This window comes from Pantherophis guttatus, chromosome 1, assembly GCF_059756535.1.
Source record: "Pantherophis guttatus breed Tessera chromosome 1, ASM5975653v1, whole genome shotgun sequence".
NCBI classification, from domain to species: domain Eukaryota; kingdom Metazoa; phylum Chordata; class Lepidosauria; order Squamata; family Colubridae; genus Pantherophis; species Pantherophis guttatus.
The window spans coordinates 231553072-231571701 of NC_142063.1; the positions used below are offsets into that span (position 1 = coordinate 231553072).

Consider the following 18630-nt stretch of genomic DNA (forward strand, 5'->3'; position numbering starts at 1 on the left):
TTAACAATATATGAAATATAAATTGAAAGCAGTTTTAATACAATAACATTCATCATACTGGATTGTCTAAGATGCAGGGTATTTTATTGACTTATCACATTTATTTGCTGCCCATCTCAGAGTTCAGTCAACTCTGAGCAACTTACATGCAGAGTATGAGCTTAGCCCAGGTATGAATGGAAGCCAGAGGACATTTGAAGTAAAAGTTGATTGAAAAAGGCAAAGAATGGGAAAGCTTCAGTTCTCCCTAAGGCATCTCTTGAAGAGAGAAGCACACACAAGAGAGAGAGAGAGAGAGAGAGAGAGAGAGAAAAGCATATAAGAGAGACAGAAACATACAGGAGAGAGAAAAACACAAGAGAGAGAAATAATAAGTTTCCTTTCGAATCATAAGCAAAAAGAGACAAAGATCATCACTGGACATGTGAAACAGATACAGGGCCAGTGTGTGAAGACTGCATTCCTTTCTTTTCTGTTCTGTTTTTTACCATTTACCCAAGTGGTTCAAATAGGCTCATAATACAAAGGGATGCTACAGCAGAGCATTGCTAGCAGTCTTGAAGCAAATCTTGTTAGAGGGAAGCAAAGATTTAATAATGTTATGCTCCATAAACATGATTACTCCATTTATTATACTCCATAAATATGATTATCTCAGTTTTATTCTTGAGAGTCCAATTTTGTGGTTTGCTGTCACCACTCCATCCATCTATCCCTTTTTTCCCCACTTTGATATTTTTTTAAAAAAATGTGGCAGATAAAATAGGAACATCTGTCTCTTGGAAAAAACACAGCTGTGGTTTTCTTCAAATAGAAACTTGAATGGGAATTTATTATTGTTGTTCGTTATTATTGTTGGGCTTTGCTTTGCCCTTTTAGATACCACCATGAAGGTGATGTGCAGTCAATTTCTCTACAGATAGAAGATTTGTTGTTGTTGTTGTTGAAAGGGGCAAGAAGAAGTCATACACTTACTCTAGGCATTACCCAGAAGCAGGAAAAGCAAGGAGTGCTATGAAGGCACAAGGCTATTGACAGGCCAGATAAACTCCAAATAAGCCATTAAATCTCAGCCAATAGGTCTTGGAGATCAAAGTCCACTTCATGCCCAGTGGTATGTGCCTATCATCCTGAACCCAGCTGCAGATGCTCCTAATTAGCACATTATTCACAACATTACTGAAAGTGGGATTTGGGAGTCTTCCCTTCTTAATAGTCCAGTGTTCTGTGGCTCTAGTAAACTCATTTATTTTGGAAGATCTTCCATTGAATCTTTACATCTTTACATTGAGTCTTCTGTCGTTGGTGTTTAAACTTCCCTCTTCTTTTAGCTACATAATCAAAGGTAGCCTTGGTGGCAAATACTAGAAATAAAGATAAGTAAACGAATCAAATATTGAAAACATTGACCCTGTAGCATAATCCAGCAATTTCTAATTATATGGAACAATTATGCTTTCTGATAGTTGATTTCATGTGCCATTCACCCTAAATGCATTACTATTCCAAGCCAGCAGTACCTGGACATCCAAGGAATCAGAAATTGGTGCATAATATCAACAATTGAGATCTGGGAGAGAAGTAATAACTTGAAGTAGGCAGACTACTTGAGCAACATCTTGAACTGCACATCATACTATTTGAAACATGACCTTGGGGCAGTTGCCTCAAGTGCTCAGTGCTGCTCTGTCCAGAATACTAAGCAATGAGCCACAGTCAGGGGAAAAAAAAACACTCAGAGCATCTAAAAGTAGAACTATCATTTGTGCCATATACATAATGAAAACCTGACAGTGATCTGGGAGGTATTCATGCACCCAATCGTTATAATTCTTCCAGCATTTGTAAAAAAACAAAAAACAACATTTGTCAACAGTAATACCAATCAGACTGAAAGTTCAACAGACCTCATTGGAAGGTTGCTGATGTTGGATTTCAGAAGCCCAAATCCATCCAAAATAGATTTAATTTCATTAGTAAAATTTTCACATTAGCTTTTCCATTTGTCAGTGGTATATGTCTGCTCCCTTTTCACACGGCAAGCATTCAGACCTAACTCAGTGTTTATAAACTGCTCAAAATGCAAAAGCGAACACACTGACCACAATCAAAAAGACATTCAAGGAACAAAGAAACAAGGATGAGATTCAGTTCCAATCTTTAATGCAATCCATAATCTTTAGGATAGCTTTGGACTATTATGAGAACTAGTCCAGGGGTGGGCTTCAAAATTTTTAGCAAGGGGTTCTCTGCCGGTTGCTGGGTGGATGTGGCCATGGTGGGCGTGGCCTAGTTGGCCTCCTGCACCATGGTGGGGGGAGCGTTTTTGCCCTCCCCAGGCTCTGGAGGCTTTCCTCGAGCCTCTGGGAGGGCGAAAACGGGTTCCCCAGGCTCCGGAGGCCCTCTGGTGGCTGGAAATGGGCCTGTTTCTGGCCTTGCCAAACTTCCGGTAGGCCCATTTTTCACCCTCCCCAAGCCCTGCACTTATCTGCATCTAAAACGGGCCACATGGGGACTCCTGGGAGGGGTAGGGTGGACGGGACCAGCCAGGAGTGGGATTTGGGGGGTTGTCTGAACTGCACAGAATCTTAGCTAGAGGTTCTCCCCGAACCCCTGCGAACCTCCAGCAGCCCACCCCTGAACTAGTCCCAAAGTTTTAGGACACTAAGTAACCTTTGAGACAACCAGCCTCTCCATTTCCCAACATAGGATGTGCTGTCTCTCAGAGGATGTCTTTGTATTACACCTGTGAATCAGACTGTAGATGCCAATCACAACCTTGCACACACTTCCTAGGAAGAAATCTTGAATTTTGAATGCTGGAATTGATGAATACTAGTAGAAGGAGAAAGCATAGATTAGTGAAGCAGCTCAGTGACTGTATGTACTGAATGCTCACTCCTCTTAAAGATGACATGTTTGGGAATATATTGAAATTTGCACGAGAGGGATTGGAGTAAAGTCTCTAGGAAATAGTGGAAAGAAAAAGGGCCGGAATAACATTACATATATCATTCCACAGGAGAGAGACGTCGTTCAAACTGCATTCTATTTACTGTGGCTGGGAACACATGGTGATAGTTTGCTATTAGCAAACATATTAGGACTTCCCATGGCGTAAAAATCAGTCTACCAGATGGCTCACATTTTCCAATTTTTTAGAGTCTATTTTTATCAGCCTGTATCATCCTGCATTGGTTTGGATAATTATATATATTGTCAACAACATGAAGTATGGGATACATAATTTCAATTACATTTTTCAAAAGTTTTCCATCTGTAGGACTTATGGGTTGATGCTTGCAGTACAACGCCAAATGCCATAATCATAGACCAAAAAATTTATACTCCAGAAATCCTTTGAGGCTTGTTTCTGCCTATCAATCATCAGCCTGCGAAGTCTTCCTACTCAAGCAATTTAGAACTCCTCAATAGCCCTCTTGAGCTTTAAGCATCATTTTAAACTTATCTTAAAGGAGAAAAAAATGGATCAAAGGACTGAGACATAGTCCTTGCTTTTTTAAAAAAGTTTCTTATAAAATGCTTTGCTGCTCTCAAGCAATCTGCAATTAGGGCAAATAACTATGATAAATATTTTCTATGGCTATTGTGAGAAATGTAAGAGAAATAGGAAGTCTTCATGGGTAATAATTTAGGGTGTAATTTATTCCACTGTAACATAAGTAAAGAAAACCTAATTCTCAGAGATTACCTTTCATGAACAGCTGGATCTTATTCTTGATTGATGATTTTTTAAAAGATGATCCTCCAGGAACTGCTACATATATTCCATTCTGGATGTGACCCAGCAGGGGTGAGCATGGAAAATGCTAGGAAGGATGAAAGACATTCTAAGACAGGGGTGTCCAACTCGATTTCATTGAGTTTGAGTTGAGTTCACATCAGGGTTGTATTTGACTTCGGTGTGTGTATGTGTGTGTGTGTGTGTGTGGCCAAGGTGGGCATGGCCAGCTCGAGGTCTCTTTTTGGCTGACCACAACCTTCTGCAGCCCACTGCCAGGGAAAATGGAGTTCGGGGGGAGGGGGCCTGCGCGTTGCCTCCAAGGATCTGTTTTTACTGGCAGAGGCACCGCAGGCTGGTCCTTCGCTGTTTCTAGGGCGGCCCCGTGGCCCAGATCTAAGCACTTCATGGGCCAGATTTGAGTTTGACACCCCTGTTCTAAGACAATCATTTCCCTCTTAAGACTCTTGGCCTTCTATACCACAATGCCAGTTTGGCTTGGCTTGCATCTTGCACCTGAATCCTCTATACCCTAAGAAATTTTTTTACTGAATACTGTCCCTTTGCCAAAGCTGATAGTTCTGAACACTGGTGTCATAATTTCAGGCATTGATCCAGGAATTGTTCCATTCCACCATATAAACGAGATCCACCATAGTCCATTAAAATGCAATTTTTATCCTTCATACCTTCTAGCAACGTAACCTGGCCAGTTGTCTGTTTAATTCCTCATCACAATGGGGTTTTGGAAGTATACAATTGCAGGAAATGTTTCTCAAGTACAAGATTCAGAGATAGGGAGATAGGGAGAGATATCCATGAAGAAGGTTTGGTATAAGGGAAATCTCAATAGATATGGCCCCAAGAAGAAGGCTCCCTGAGAATTCTGCTTCAAGGCAACCCAAACCAACAGGCATACCACATGTCCTCAAAAGGATAATGGCAGCAACTTGGACATAATAAAACCGAGAGGAACATGTGCTCCTATCCCAAACTTACATCGATGCATTAATTACATCATATAATTCTGAACAAAGACTCTGGATATCTAATAAGGGTGAAAGAGTTTCCAGGGAAGTCAATCATTTCAAATCAGCTTACGTAATATGAGGTTTGGTAAATGGGGAAAAAATAGCTTAAATAGCTAGGTCATGAGTCTCCATGGGAGCTTCTGAAATAGATTACCTTTAGGTAGCTTTCCTGGGGATTCAAGGCTTCAACCCAAATGATACGTTAGCTAAGTACAAAACAAGTCTGCTTGTGGGCTATTACAGTAAATGCAATGGAATTTGATCTGTTGGGTTTTACATTTGAGAAGGTTGTCTGCTTCAGTAAAAGCTAGGCCATGGATGTTTAATTTCCTGCTCCATGAATGCTTAGATAATGGGGGGTGGGTGGGTGGGTTGCAGACAAATGTTGTAATTGGGTGATTATCATTTAGATGATTCTCTGAACCAATATTGTCTTACCCCATCTGCTCTTCTTCAGCCAGTTCTGTAGCTCATCCTCCTTAATCAACCTTCTTTTGAGCTTCCTCGCCTTTGTTCTCTTGTATTAGTTACTCTACTTAGGCTGAATAGAAGTTCAGGATGAACAAATGTCAGCCTTTCAGGATCACTTTTTCCCCTCATCCCACCTATTTACTTACTGTTTGTCTTCCTCTTATGATACAATCTTATAGCATTATATTCTAATAATATTAGTGTACAATCAATATAATATTGGAATTCATATACAGTGAATGCATAGTATATATTTTAAATTAAAGAATTCTGATTCAATGGATTTGATCTCACACTGAACTGGGGCACTTTTATAATTCTTCCACAACAAAATTCAACTCCACTTGTCTAAGTGTTGCTCATTCCCACACCATGATTTAGGATAGGTAGAGAAAGTCATTTTCCTGCACTACTGTGAGCCAGAAATCATTGCAAAGCTTTTCAATTGCTACCAACCAACGTTCTGTAATATTTTTCTGATATTTATGATTTCTTTTTCTTTTTTGGTTTGGTCACATTGCTTCTAAAAGTTAATAAAAGTTTTCTTTAACCATTGCTTGTGTAGCACTGTATTAAAAATATTAAAACAAAGGTAATTTATTTGAAAGCAGAATAAAAAAAACTGCCAAGTTATATTATGTAGTAAGTAAACATAGACATAGCCATAGTTTCAAGCTGAAACAGACACATCAGGAGACAAAGCAAAAATGTGTATGTAAAGAAGTACTTTACAAAGTTGCTCTTTGCATAGTACCATTAATTGGCACATTTTAGCTGCATACATCACATACAAAGCCATGAAGTAATTAAGATATGAATCTGATCCTTGGTATCTCAAAACCAGTTTTTATGCCTTCACATGTTGAACCTACCTAAATGTTCTTCAACCTTTGCTTTGGTAAATTACCATTTAACAGAACTTGGCTTAGCACAATGTGTGAACCCAACCTGTATTTGGTCATATGATAATTCCAAGGGATAGAGAAGATAAGAAGCCACTTGTAGACAGCGTCACACTGTTGTGAGCGTTTAAGTCTTTCTTGCTGTGGTAAAGCAATGGACCTCCATGCCCCCAACTGTGCTACTTTGTACAGTTTTGCAATTAAGAACAGTCTCCAGCTACCACCTAAAAAGAACAGTGAATTTATGTTGAGATGTTTTATTGAAAGTCCAGAGATAAATTTGCTGGCATGGAACTCCACCTTGCAAAAGCAGCAATAAAACTGGATTAGATTAATATTAAGGAATTGCATAACCCTTCTTTGAAATAGCCAATTGTGTGAGAATGACTGAATTGCCTTTTATCTTTGTACTCCCAGAGGTGTCCCCTGCTTCCTTCATGAAGTACAATTACTGAAAGATATGTATCTGCCATTTGTTTCCTGCTGTGGTCGTTAAGTTGAAGCAACTGATGGAGCCAGATGGCTTCAGTACAGAGTTCCTCCCCTTGGTAACTGAGCTTTGTGGTATTCCACAGCTGGATTCTGATTCAGTAAGTCTTCATTGTTTCTCTGTAGGCTGTAAACACATTCAACCCTGAAGGTTCAAATAATTAATCTTTAGTAGCTATTTAAGAAGGCAATGAATGCTAAACAAATACATTTTAGGTTTGGCATTGAAACTTACAAACCAAAACAGAGAAATGGGCTTAAGCCCCTCAGTCTAGCCAGGGGACAACTATTTAGCAAATAGGGTTTGCAAAATGAAGAAAGGCACAAAGTTGAAAATATGACCAGGGCAAGGAGTGAAATCCAGCAAGTTCTGACAGGTTCTAGAGAACCGATAGCGGAAATTTTGAGTAGTTCAGTGAACCAACAAATACCACCTCTGGCTGGCGCCAGAGTGGGGTGGGAATGGAGATTTTGCAATATCCTTCACCCAGGAGTGAGGAGGGAATGAGGATTTTGCAATATCCTTCCCCTAGGAGTGGGAGGGAATGGGGATTTTGCAGTATCCTTCCCCTACCATGCCCACCAAGCCACACTACGCCCACCAAACCACTCCCACAGAACCGGTAGTAAAAAAATTTGGATTTCACCACTGGACCAGGGGCCTTACAGAAGGATAGTTTGAATCCATAGTCATCAATCCACAGAATCCACAGAATCCAGAAAGGAGGGAAGATGCCACCATCAAGTTCTTCACTGATCTCCTGACTGTGTCTCTGATATTACAAGTGCCAAAGCAGAACAGATTGTCTGCCCCTTGTTGCTGGATTTAACAGGGCTTTTAACATCAGTACAGCTAAGGGTGATATAAATTGTCCTTAAGGAGAAGGACAATTAAGGACAGTTAAGGACAATTGTCTTACTCATGGGTTGGAAGAGACAAGAAAACAGTATCACAGGGTTAGACTGAAAAGAAAATTGCCAGGGCATGTTGTGATTATATGGCACAATGGGAAAGGTCCAAAGATGTTTAGGGTTAGATTTATGAAGAGAGGGAGGTGGGCAGAAGTGCAGTATGTATAATATAAAGGTCAAAAGAGTTACTAGATGTGATATGAAAAGACACATACAAAGAAAAGCAAGCAATACAACCTATGTTGTCAGCCCTTCAAGGTAGGCAGGTTCCAGGAATGTCCTTGGATTGTGCAAGTAATTTAACAGCACCAAAACTTTCCCTGATCTCTTTTAAGGACAACCAGAGCAAGGTGAGGATATTCTGAGTCTCTTTCTCTTGCTTTCTGCTTTCCAGGGGCTGAGCAACTGTTCTCCCCCCTCCTTCCCACTCAAGGCCACAGTTAAATGCTTTTATGTGAATGCCTGAAAGATGGAGGTGATTATGCTTAGCATCACACCTGTGGAGCATCTCAATAACTTAGCAAAGCATGAGTGGTTTGGCATACTTCTATTTTATTGAAAGTTAAGGGATGAAAATCTCTCCCTCTTTGTAGAGTGAAGCTACATGTCTGAATATATAAGTAGGTGTGCCGACATAAATATCTGCGTTCATGCAGAGGTACAGACATACACCCGTGTTAAAACAATGTTATAATTCTATTTCATTGGGGTAGTTGAGAAGCATGGGACAATTTGAAGGTAGCGACCATATGTTCCTCTCTCTTTTACTCGCATGCAAATCTTCCATTGCACGCCAAAATGAGAACAGTTAGGAACAGATGCCATAGCAGCTTGAGGAAACTCCGTCTTAGATTTGCTCAGCGGTGTCAATTGTTTATGCTTATTGTTCCTACTTCTGCATTCTGCATTCCATGATATATCTCAGTATGTTATGAAAACTTTTTCAAAATAAGAACGAGTTTAGTTCTGCCACAGAGAGGATGCTTGTTCAAATTTGTTTGGGTATTGGCAAAACAAATAATAAAAGAAGCAGACTTGTAGTGCAGTGGTGGAAAACTTGATGTCTTGCATGCAAATTATTCCAGACACAAAAATCTGACATCTTCAAGAAATGCTAAAAACAATAATCCTATCTGAAAGTACTGGGAAGTTCAGATAGTTAGTATAGATTGAGATATGGGCTTCTATCCTGAGCCTGTTTGATCTCTGAGAAATCATGTTCTCTATTGACACCTTTAAGTCCTGTCCTGATTGGCAGTAAATAATGCAAATTGCTGGTTCCATTTTGTTTAACACTGTGTTTTCCTGGATACAGAGGACATAGCAGAGAAACTTTTGACTTCCCACAATAGCTCCTGACTGTCTGGATCCATTCCTCATTCCTGAGGTGTCTGCCAAATTTGAAGGTTTCATTTGAATGGTAAAATGAATGCTGTGGTGTTGTGACATAAACTTCACCCCTTGGGTATATGCTTAGGACATCACAATGCAGAGGAAAAAAGGAGTAGAGTTTATTTATTTATTTATTGGTTCGATTTATATGCCGCCCTTCTCCAGAGACTCAGGGCGGCTTACAAAGCGTTAAGCAATAGTCTTCATACTTTTGTATATACCTGCTTAGTAGGATTTTTGGCCGCTCCTAAGCGGGGTTCTTTTTTATACAAAGTCAGCTTATTGCCCCCACAGTCCAGGTCCTCATTTTACCTACCTCGGAAGGATGGAAGGCTGAGTCAACCTTGAGCCTGGTGAGATTTGAACTCGCAGTGATTGCAGGCAGCTGGCAGCTAAGTGCTACTTTAACAGCACTTTAGTCTGCTGCGCCGCCAAGGAGTTGGCATTGCAATGCTTAAATGATGGAAAGAAATTCCACTCTTCTCTATTCCAATGTATGCATTTGGAAAATAATGTGGGTTTGAAAAGATAGAGAAAGAAGAACACAAACTACATTACAAATAAGCTGTTTCATCTTCATGCTGCGCTGTATTGATCTTGCTCTTTTGCTGGTAATTTCTGTGACAACAACTTGTAGAATCAATCAAGTAGAGAAAAATAATTTTCCACACAGCATGGGCCGATAGGAAGACAAAACTCTGAAGTTGGGGAAACCCTTTCATATTTCTCAGACGTGTAACTGTTATAGTTATTATTAATCCCAGCAGCAGATGGACAACGTCTTTATTGGAAATTCTTAATGAATTTCTGGCAAAGCATTTACTAATCTGAATTGAAATTTGGGTTTGAATTTATGCTTTTGTAAACTGGTGGCTGGGTTTAGACCAGGGGTGGGTTCTAATTTTTTTTACTACCGGTTCTGTGGGCGTGGCTTATTTTGTGGGTGTGGCTTGGAGGTCATGTGACTAGGTGGGCATGGCTAGCTGGTCAGGGTCATTTCTGGAAGGTCCTCGCACTTACGACCAGTCCTCGCACTTACGACCCGACTCATTTGTTTGCTTTTAACACTGATCAGATGTAGGACGGCCCTTTGAAGCCCCACGGCAAGAGTTTAAACAGTTTTTTTCCCTCTAGTCATCAGCTGGAACTCAGGAGGCAGCAATAGATTGGGGGTGGGATCAAATAAAAGGTAAGAATAACGTGGGTGGGGGGGGTGGGAGGGCGGGGGGTGGGAGAACCGGTTCGGTGATATCATATCATCACCGCTACTGGCTCGGCCGAACCGGACCGAACCGGAAGGAACCCACCACTGGTTTAGACATTGAACTAAACCAAAATTTCAAACCTGGACTTGAGAGAGATGTCAAAATGGTCTGAATCAAATATAATCAGAGCCTCCTCAAAAGCAGATTTAGACATTTTCTAAAACCCAAATTAAAGAAAAGTTTAATTTTAGTTTAAAGAAAAATGCAGTATGTGAACTAAGCCAGAGATTAATAGAGGAAACAGCCAATCAGTGACTTAAATTTATAACAAAAAATAAATTATCAGGTTATTTATTTTTTAAAATTAATTTTACTTTGTTTATTTATATCCCGCCTTCATTATTTTTGAAATAACTCATGTGGTGAACAATACACCTCCCTCCTCCTATTTTCCCCACAACATCAACCCTGGGAGGATGGCTTTCATGGCTAAGGCAGGAGTTGAATTCACATAAAATGCAACATTCATGCAATATTTTTAAATAGAGACTATCATATTTACATGTATAAAATAGCAGACATATTAACAAAATTATTTCAAAGTATTTCAAAGGGTATAAAAGTATTTCAAAGAGTTAGAATCAAAATGGCAAAGCACTGCAATGAAACATCATACATATCTATCACACAATTCCCTTTTAGGGTAAGGAATGTTATGCAAAACAAAGAAAAGATCTACAAAACAGAACGCAAAAGCAACTTTATAAAAAAGAACTAAAGAAAGTTTATACCAACACCATTCACTCTACAGCAGGGGTGTCAAACTTGATTTCATTGAGGGCTGCATCAGGGTTGTGTTTGACCTCAGGGGGCTGAGGGATGTGGCCAGGGGGCACATGGACAGTTCAACATCACTCATGTCGGGGGCACTTGTGGTGGCCTGAGCATCTGGCAGTGAAAACGGGGTCCTGAGCTCTGTTTTCAGCTACGATTGCTTCCTGCAACTCTTTGCCAGCAAAAACGGAGGGCCGCCCATGGTTCTTGTGAGCTCTGTTTTCTCTGGCAGAGGCACCGCATGTCGGTCCTTTGCTGTTTCCAGGGCAGCCCTGCAGGCCAGATCTAAGCACCCCATGGACCAGTGGGCCTTTAGTTTAATACCCCTGTTCTACAGTATATCTTCACATTTTTTTATCAATGCAAACCATCCCTGCTTGTACCACACCCATGCCTAGATTCACATACTGCCTTTTCTTTGAGCATCTCATTCTTCCGTATTTCAGGTTTTCGCTAACCTCCATCTAGACTTTTTCATTCTTCCCTTCCTCTTGACTATTCAGTCTTCCATTATAGTTTGGCTTTGCAATGTGAGTCTCATTCATTCTCTCTCCATAACCAAACCACCTCGATGCACTTCCACATTTACTTTTGTATTAACGTCATGATCATTCATCACCCTGACATTATTTGACCCTGAGTCTTCTTGTTTTATCACACACACTGTACATCACACAGTCCATTCCTGCTGTAGTTCTCTTGGCATTCTCAAACCTCCCTTCCATGTAATAAAATGAGTGGAAACCATTTTTGCTTCTTTCAGCAAACGTTTGCCCCTAGTAACAGATTTTTTTCCTACTACACACTAACTACCTTTATCTATTTTCACAGATGTTTGTTGCATTGTTTGTTGCATTGATATTCCAGCTTTTGTTCAGGAGGCATTCTTCACAATGACTCTGTGAAACGAGGTGGGCTGAGAAAGAGAAAGGCTTAAAGTTACTGTTCTGTCCCCTCCCACGAGTGGCCTTGCAGAAGCTCAAATAGCCCGGCAGTAACAAACACAGGCTAGAGAGATTGAAGCTGGCCCTTTAATAAACAGTTCAGTAGTTACCGACAATGTTCCAAAGGTATATCAGTGCAGTAATTATCGGGCAATGTTCCAGAGGTCTTGGCAGATGGCCAGTAGGTTAATGCAGACTCCTTTTCAAAACTCAAAACTAGCAGTTCTAAACTCCAAAACGCCAACAAATTGTTCACCACGCCTTTCTGGCCCAGCCACATCCCTTTTATACTTTGTACAGTGTGGCCCTACATCTCTTGACCACACCTCTTGGACGTGGCCATAGCTGTTCTCTACGACGTCTCCTACGTCTCTCTCTTGCATCCAATAGGGGCTCCCTCTCCTCATTACCAGTCTCTGGTTCCTCCTCAATTTGGCTGGGGTCCAGAGGCATGTCAGCAGCTGTCAGTTCTTGCTGACTCACCAGTGAAGACGGCCCCTCTGGTACATAGCTCATGCCAGCTTCCTCCATATCATCTTCCGACTCAGCATGCGAAAATAAATCAACCTCCGGGGCCGGAGTCACAACACTTACTCCATGAGCTTCTGTGGGAGATGGTAGCTGCTGTTGTGGCTCACCAGCGGCCAGTGGAGCTGGCAGCAGAGTCGGAGAGTGAGGAGGTTGGGGAGGAACATGGGCCAGTCCTAGGGACTGGAGAAAGATCGGACGAGGGCTCTGCATCAGAGGCAGAGAGGGAGCTAGACAGCAGTGAGGCAGAGGAACAGCTGGAGCCTGTTCCCAGTGTGCACATGCGCATGCACAGACCTGCCAGAAGACAAGAACAACTAAGAAAGCAGGGTTGACTTGGGAGTAAAGCCACACCTTGGAGGTGATTGGCCCCTCCCATAGGAAACAAAAGAGGAGCGAATGAGGAGTGGGCTTTTGCAGGAAACAATTCGTTTATTCATTCATTCATTTCAAGAGTGGAAAGTTCTGTTCGTGACTCTAAGAGACTCTGTGCCAAGTTTTGCCTTATACTGCGTTTGGAAACTAGTTATCTGGCAGCTTTCCAAGCGAGATAAAGTTATGTTGATAAACATTCCTCTGAAAGACTGTTTGCCAAACCTTGCTGACTGTGAATGAAAGGAATTCACAGTCGTGTAAATAAAATGGGTTTTGCTGGGACCAAGACTCTGCTTTATGCTTTTTAAAGAAGCCCAGATCAGAACAGCTGCAACTTGACTTTTCTAACAGATAGAATTGATCACCTGGAGGTGCCAAACCTGAAACTTCATGGTAGAAACGAAAGTTACATGACTGCAAAGCTTTATTTGTGGGTGAAGCAGTTGACTGTTGGCAATTTGATGTCTATCCCAGCTCTGAAATGCCTTAAGCCCAAATGCTCCCAAAGATTTCTAACTTACACTCACAGTTTCACACATGGTTTATATATAAACAGTACATAAATAAACCTTGAAACAATTTCAGCTTTTTTCTAGCCCATTCTTGTTAATGTTTTCAATGGATGGAGTTAAGAGAGCATCACGGTGACACCATATTGAACCAGAAGTAAATGGTTATTAGGATTTTTAAATGTCTACAAATTTCTTTTTTAAGAACTCTCAAGCTATTCATTGCTGCCTCGAGGGTACTAGCAATGTCTGAAGGTAAATATGCATATAAACAGTTTTGCCTCATCTTTGAAAATTAACAAGTGTGTACTGAGGGCACAACATAACATTGGCAAGCAAAAATCAAGATGGCTTCCTCTCAAGATATAAAATGAGATATTTGTCTTCTGATTAATGAAAACTGCTCATTCAGCCAAAGTGAAATATGAACAGTTTCTTTTGCACTAGTTTAAATTTAATAAAATAAGTTAAATGTCATTTATTGTATTCTTCATTATTGACTCACTAAAATGTTGCAACAATGGATGAAAAGACTAGTTAATGAACTAGTCCTCATGAGGCATTCATGACAATTTGAATGGAGACGCATGGTATGGGGGAACAATTATAGAATTCTTTCAATTGTCAGTCACAGATGCAGTTTCCACGCATTTATGAAGCAAATAACAGCCATTTTAACGTGTCTGTTAAAATGTAAGATTCCAATGTTCTCACAGCATTTAACATTTTCATCATGTTTGGTTGGACTAAGAAGTTGAGAGTAATTTTTCTTTCAGTTCATTTGTTAATTCATGCTTGTTATCACTGACTCCTCTTACAATCTAAGCCACATTTTTTATATTCCATGTTTGTCATCTAATATCAACCTTAACCACCCATTATGGTTTTTCTCAACTGAGGCTTTAACTAAGAGCTTCTTAGTTAGAAGAGCTTACTTAGAGAAGTAAGAGAGAGTAGTTTAGGTTACCAGCCTTCATCATACTAATGCACATGCAGCATTACTTAATAACAATAAGGGCAATCAATACCTGTCACTTCAGGCACATTTTTTGTCATAATGGCACAAGCATAACCAAAACTCAGTTTTAGTTCCAGCCTTTTATGCAAATTAGGATCTTTAGCCTGGAAATTGATTTAAAAACTAAGATAGTGCTGACTACATTCCACCAACTACAAGATATGCATTGCGCTACTTGTCCATCATGTCATTATTAACGTTTGTAATTATTGAATGTTTTAAAATATGTTTTTATGGTTTCAGTGTACACCACCAAGAGCCATGTTTTTGTTGTGGCCTGCTGGCGGCCAGCGGAGCTAGCAGCAGAGTCGGACAGTGAGGAGGTTGGGGAGGAACTTGGGCCAGTCCTGGGGGCTGGGGAAAGCTTGGGCGAGGGCTCTGCATCAGAGGCAGAGAGGGAGTTAGACAGCAGCGAGGCAGAGGAATAGCTGGAGCCTGTTCCCAGTGTGCACATGTGCAGAGCTGCCAGAAGACATGAACAACTAAGAAAGCAGGGTTGACTTGGGAGTAAAGCCACACCTTGGAGGTGATTGGCCCCTCCCATAGAAAACAAAAGAGGAGCGAACAGGGAGTGGGCTTCTGCAGGAAACAATTCATTTGGTTGTTTGGTCATTTCAAGAGTGGAAAGTTCTGTTCGTGATTCTAAGAGACTCTGTGCCAAGTTTTGCCTTACACTGCGTTTGGAAACTACTTATCTGGCAGCTTTCCAAGCGAGACAAGGTTTGTGCTGATAAATATTCCTCTGAAAGACTGTTTGCCAAGCCTTGCTGACTGTGAATGAAAGGAATTCACAGTCGTGTAAATAAAAGGGGTTTTGCCAGGACCAAGACTCTGCTTCATGCTTTTTAAGGAAGCCTAGATCAGAACAGTTTTGCAAGCTGGGCAGCTATGTAAATCTGATAAATAGATAAATAAATCCATCCTCAAGATGCTTCATCCAGCTCAGGACTGTCTACCTCATGCCTGGCTATATTTGAAAGATTAGTAGCAGAAGGTGAGATCCTTCATTTATTTATTTATTTATTAAATGTATATGCTGTTTGTCTCACTATCCAGAGTGACTCCAGGTAATTTACAATGGCATACAAGCATAAATGTAAAAAAATATTTTTGTTGGCAGCTTCAGTGGAAGCCTTTGTCTACATGGATGTGCTGAGAAGCGGAAGGCAGTTTTCAAACAGCAAAGCAACCTGTTGAAAGTTCAACAGACTAATTTTTGGGTTGGCTATAGTGTACATGAAATTGTAAGTAAAAATAGCCTCTCTCTTTATAGAATACATGAATGATTTGCTTTCATGTGTAGGAGCTCCTGCATGGCTAAAACTCCTGTCAAAATACAAACTGAGCCAACATACTTAGTAACATATTCTCTGCAGTCGTGGCTTGCAACGATCATCAAAGGGATAATGGAGGGAATAAGTTGGGGATTCATCCTCCGCCCTCTTGTTTCACTGTCCTATACTGTCTTCATGTTCTCCTTGGTTTCCAATTTTGGAAATCAGACAGCAATTTAGCATCAATCCTACAGCTTGCTCTCCTTTACCTGTAGCGCGTTTTAATAGGAAAATATGTAACTGCATTTCAGTTATCTTTTCTACCAAGAAAATGTCCTTCGAGGAGTTTAAAATAAATCCTCCATGAAAACCAATTAACTAGATAGCTGCAAGTACCATTTTCCCCCCTGCACATTGCTAGTGACGATAAAATTAAGCTGTAATATTAATAGATGGCTTGGAAGTCATATGGAAAATGATGATTTATACAAAGAGTTGCAGTTTGAAACTTCACAGATATGGCAGGATTGATTTTACAGCTTTCTACAACACATTTCACAAAATTTGAATTAATCTGGAGGATTTTCTTTTCTTATTTGAAAGTCCAGTTTACAAACATGCACAAACAATTTACTTATTTAGATTTCCTGTATTCACAGCATGCTCTAACCGCTGAGGTTGTTTCCTCCAAGTTATCCATAAAAGGTAACATATTGTTTATGCTTTTCAATTTTTCAATGAAGAAGACAAGACTTAATTTTGTTTTTAGTGCATTCTATTCTAAGCCATTCATCTCTTTCATGTGTCAGATTTGATATCCTGTTGATCATTCAGGCTGCATATGAAAGACTGACAAGCTTTGGAAAAATAGCTGAAATATTTTTGCCAAAGTAGATCTCCCAAATTTAAGTAAACTATTTAAGCTCATAAATAGTTTACCCTCTGTGCTGTTTCAGAGTGAGTTCTCTCTGTCAATTTTATTTATTTATTTATTTATTTATTTATTACTTATTTTGTCACATTTCTATGCCGCTCAACTCCCAAGGGACTCTGGGCGGCTTACAACAAAGAATAAAACAATGCGAACAATCCCATAAAAAAATGTTAAAAAGAAAAACATTAAAACATTAAAAACTTTAAAAACGTTAAAACATATGCACTCCTATTCGTGGCCGGGTCTCGCAAGATCATTATAATGAGATCAACGGCCCCAGGCCTGCCGGAAGAGCCAAAACTTCACCGCTTTGTGGAAGGCCAATAGGGTGGGGGCGGTCCGGACCTCAGGTGGTAATTGGTTCCAGAGAGCCGGGGCAGCCACAGAGAAGGCCTTCCCCTGCGGTCCTGCCAGCCGACATTGTTTAGCTGACGGGACCCAGAGGAGACCGACTCTGTGGGATCTTACCGGTCGCTAAGAGCTATGGATGCAGTCCAATGAGTATTAAAATATATTTATAGCATTGACAGTCACAACAGGATTATTACTGGAATCTCAAGAGCTCTATAAAAATCAGAAGAGATTAGAAACTTGACAAATGGTACATGTGTCCGTCAAGTCTATGGAGGAATTAAATTAAAGCTGTGCAGCATCTCCCTTCTGTTAAAGAACCAAACCTGTCTTTCATCTTATCATGTTATAAGTGGATAGAAATTAACCCTTACCAAATATATTGAGTATTTTTGTGTGGGTGCTTCACATGGTATGGTACAGATACTAGTTCTAATAATCTTCAATTTTAAGGCCTGTCTGTTTAAACTCCTCCTCCTCCTCCTCCTCCTCCTCCTCCTCCTCTCCCCCCTTCCTGCCCCAAATGTTACAGTGTTTATATAAGGAAAACAGTTGCTGAATTTGGTAAAACTATCTATGAGCTGTGGTGGTGCAGTGATTAAAATGAAGTACTGCAGGCTAACTCACTGCTCACTGCCAGGAGTTTGATCCTGACCAACTCAAGGTTGACTCAGCCTTCCATCCTTCCAAGGTGGGTAAAAGGAGGACCCAGATTGTTGGGGACAATATGTTGACTCTGTAAACCGCTTAGAGCGGGCTGTAAAGCACTATGAAGTGGTACATAAGTCTGAGTGCTATTGCTATTGCTATTTTTTTGCAGCATTACTTAGTGTTTGGAAGAGACTGATCCAATCAATAACATTGTCACTAAGTTTCTTATGTACTGATATAACCAATTAATCTATATGGCCACCTATTTCATGGCAGCAGCTAGCAATGTTGAAACTCAATACAACAGTCAGGAATAATAACAATAGATTTAATGTACTGGACACTGAGGACAACAATAGTCCCAATAATACTTTATCACCCATCTTAAAACAGCCATAACTTTAAGGTTTCCAAAACACCAACAGTGTTAGGGACAGCACGTGCTGTAACAAAAGGGTCACTTCTTGGTAGATTCCCTGATAGATAAATTCCCTCAGAGCATGATCTTTAACTTTTGTTGCAGATATGTTGGACATTGTCAGACAACCACTGTAGAAAGATTACCTGCTACTAAGCAGCTGATGAAGCTGCAGTCATTTTAAATGCATTTAGTGTCCCACTTGGTAACCTGCTTGTCAGCTTTAGCAGTTAAGAATGATAAGAGGAGACAATCTAAGATTCCCCCCCCAACTCTCAATTTTAAAAATAGCAATAGCAATAGCACTTAGACTTATATACAGCTTCGTAGTGCTTCATAGCCCCTCTCTAAGCAGTTTACAGAATCAGCATCTTGCCCCCAACAATCTGGGTCCTCATTTTACTGACCTCGGAAGGATGAAAGGCTGAGTCAACCTTGATCCCATCAGGATCGAACTCCAGGCTGTGGGCAGAATCAATCTGCAATACTGGATTCTAACCACTGTGTCACCAGGGCTCCTGGTGCAAATGGCAAAAGGGCAAATGGAACCTTTTTCAACCAGCAGCAAATGAGAACATTAAGCTGGATCAAAATAAAAGTCCATTTAGCTCAGTTTGTGTTTCCAGTAAAGGTAATCCATCACTATGGGA

The 18630-nt window shown here is 40.4% G+C and overlaps 1 protein-coding gene across 1 annotated transcript in view; it reads right to left on the reverse strand.

Annotated features, from left to right (window-relative positions):
- The window catches only part of IMPG1 (interphotoreceptor matrix proteoglycan 1), a 164620-nt gene extending 152167 nt beyond the window's left edge, over positions 1–12453 (reverse strand). Inside the window, exon 1 of the mRNA XM_087889550.1 lies at positions 12333–12453. Coding sequence (XP_087745676.1) covers positions 12333–12453 — 121 coding nt within the window. The remainder of the gene's footprint in view (positions 1–12332) is intronic.
- Positions 12454–18630: the final 6177 nt, after the last annotated feature.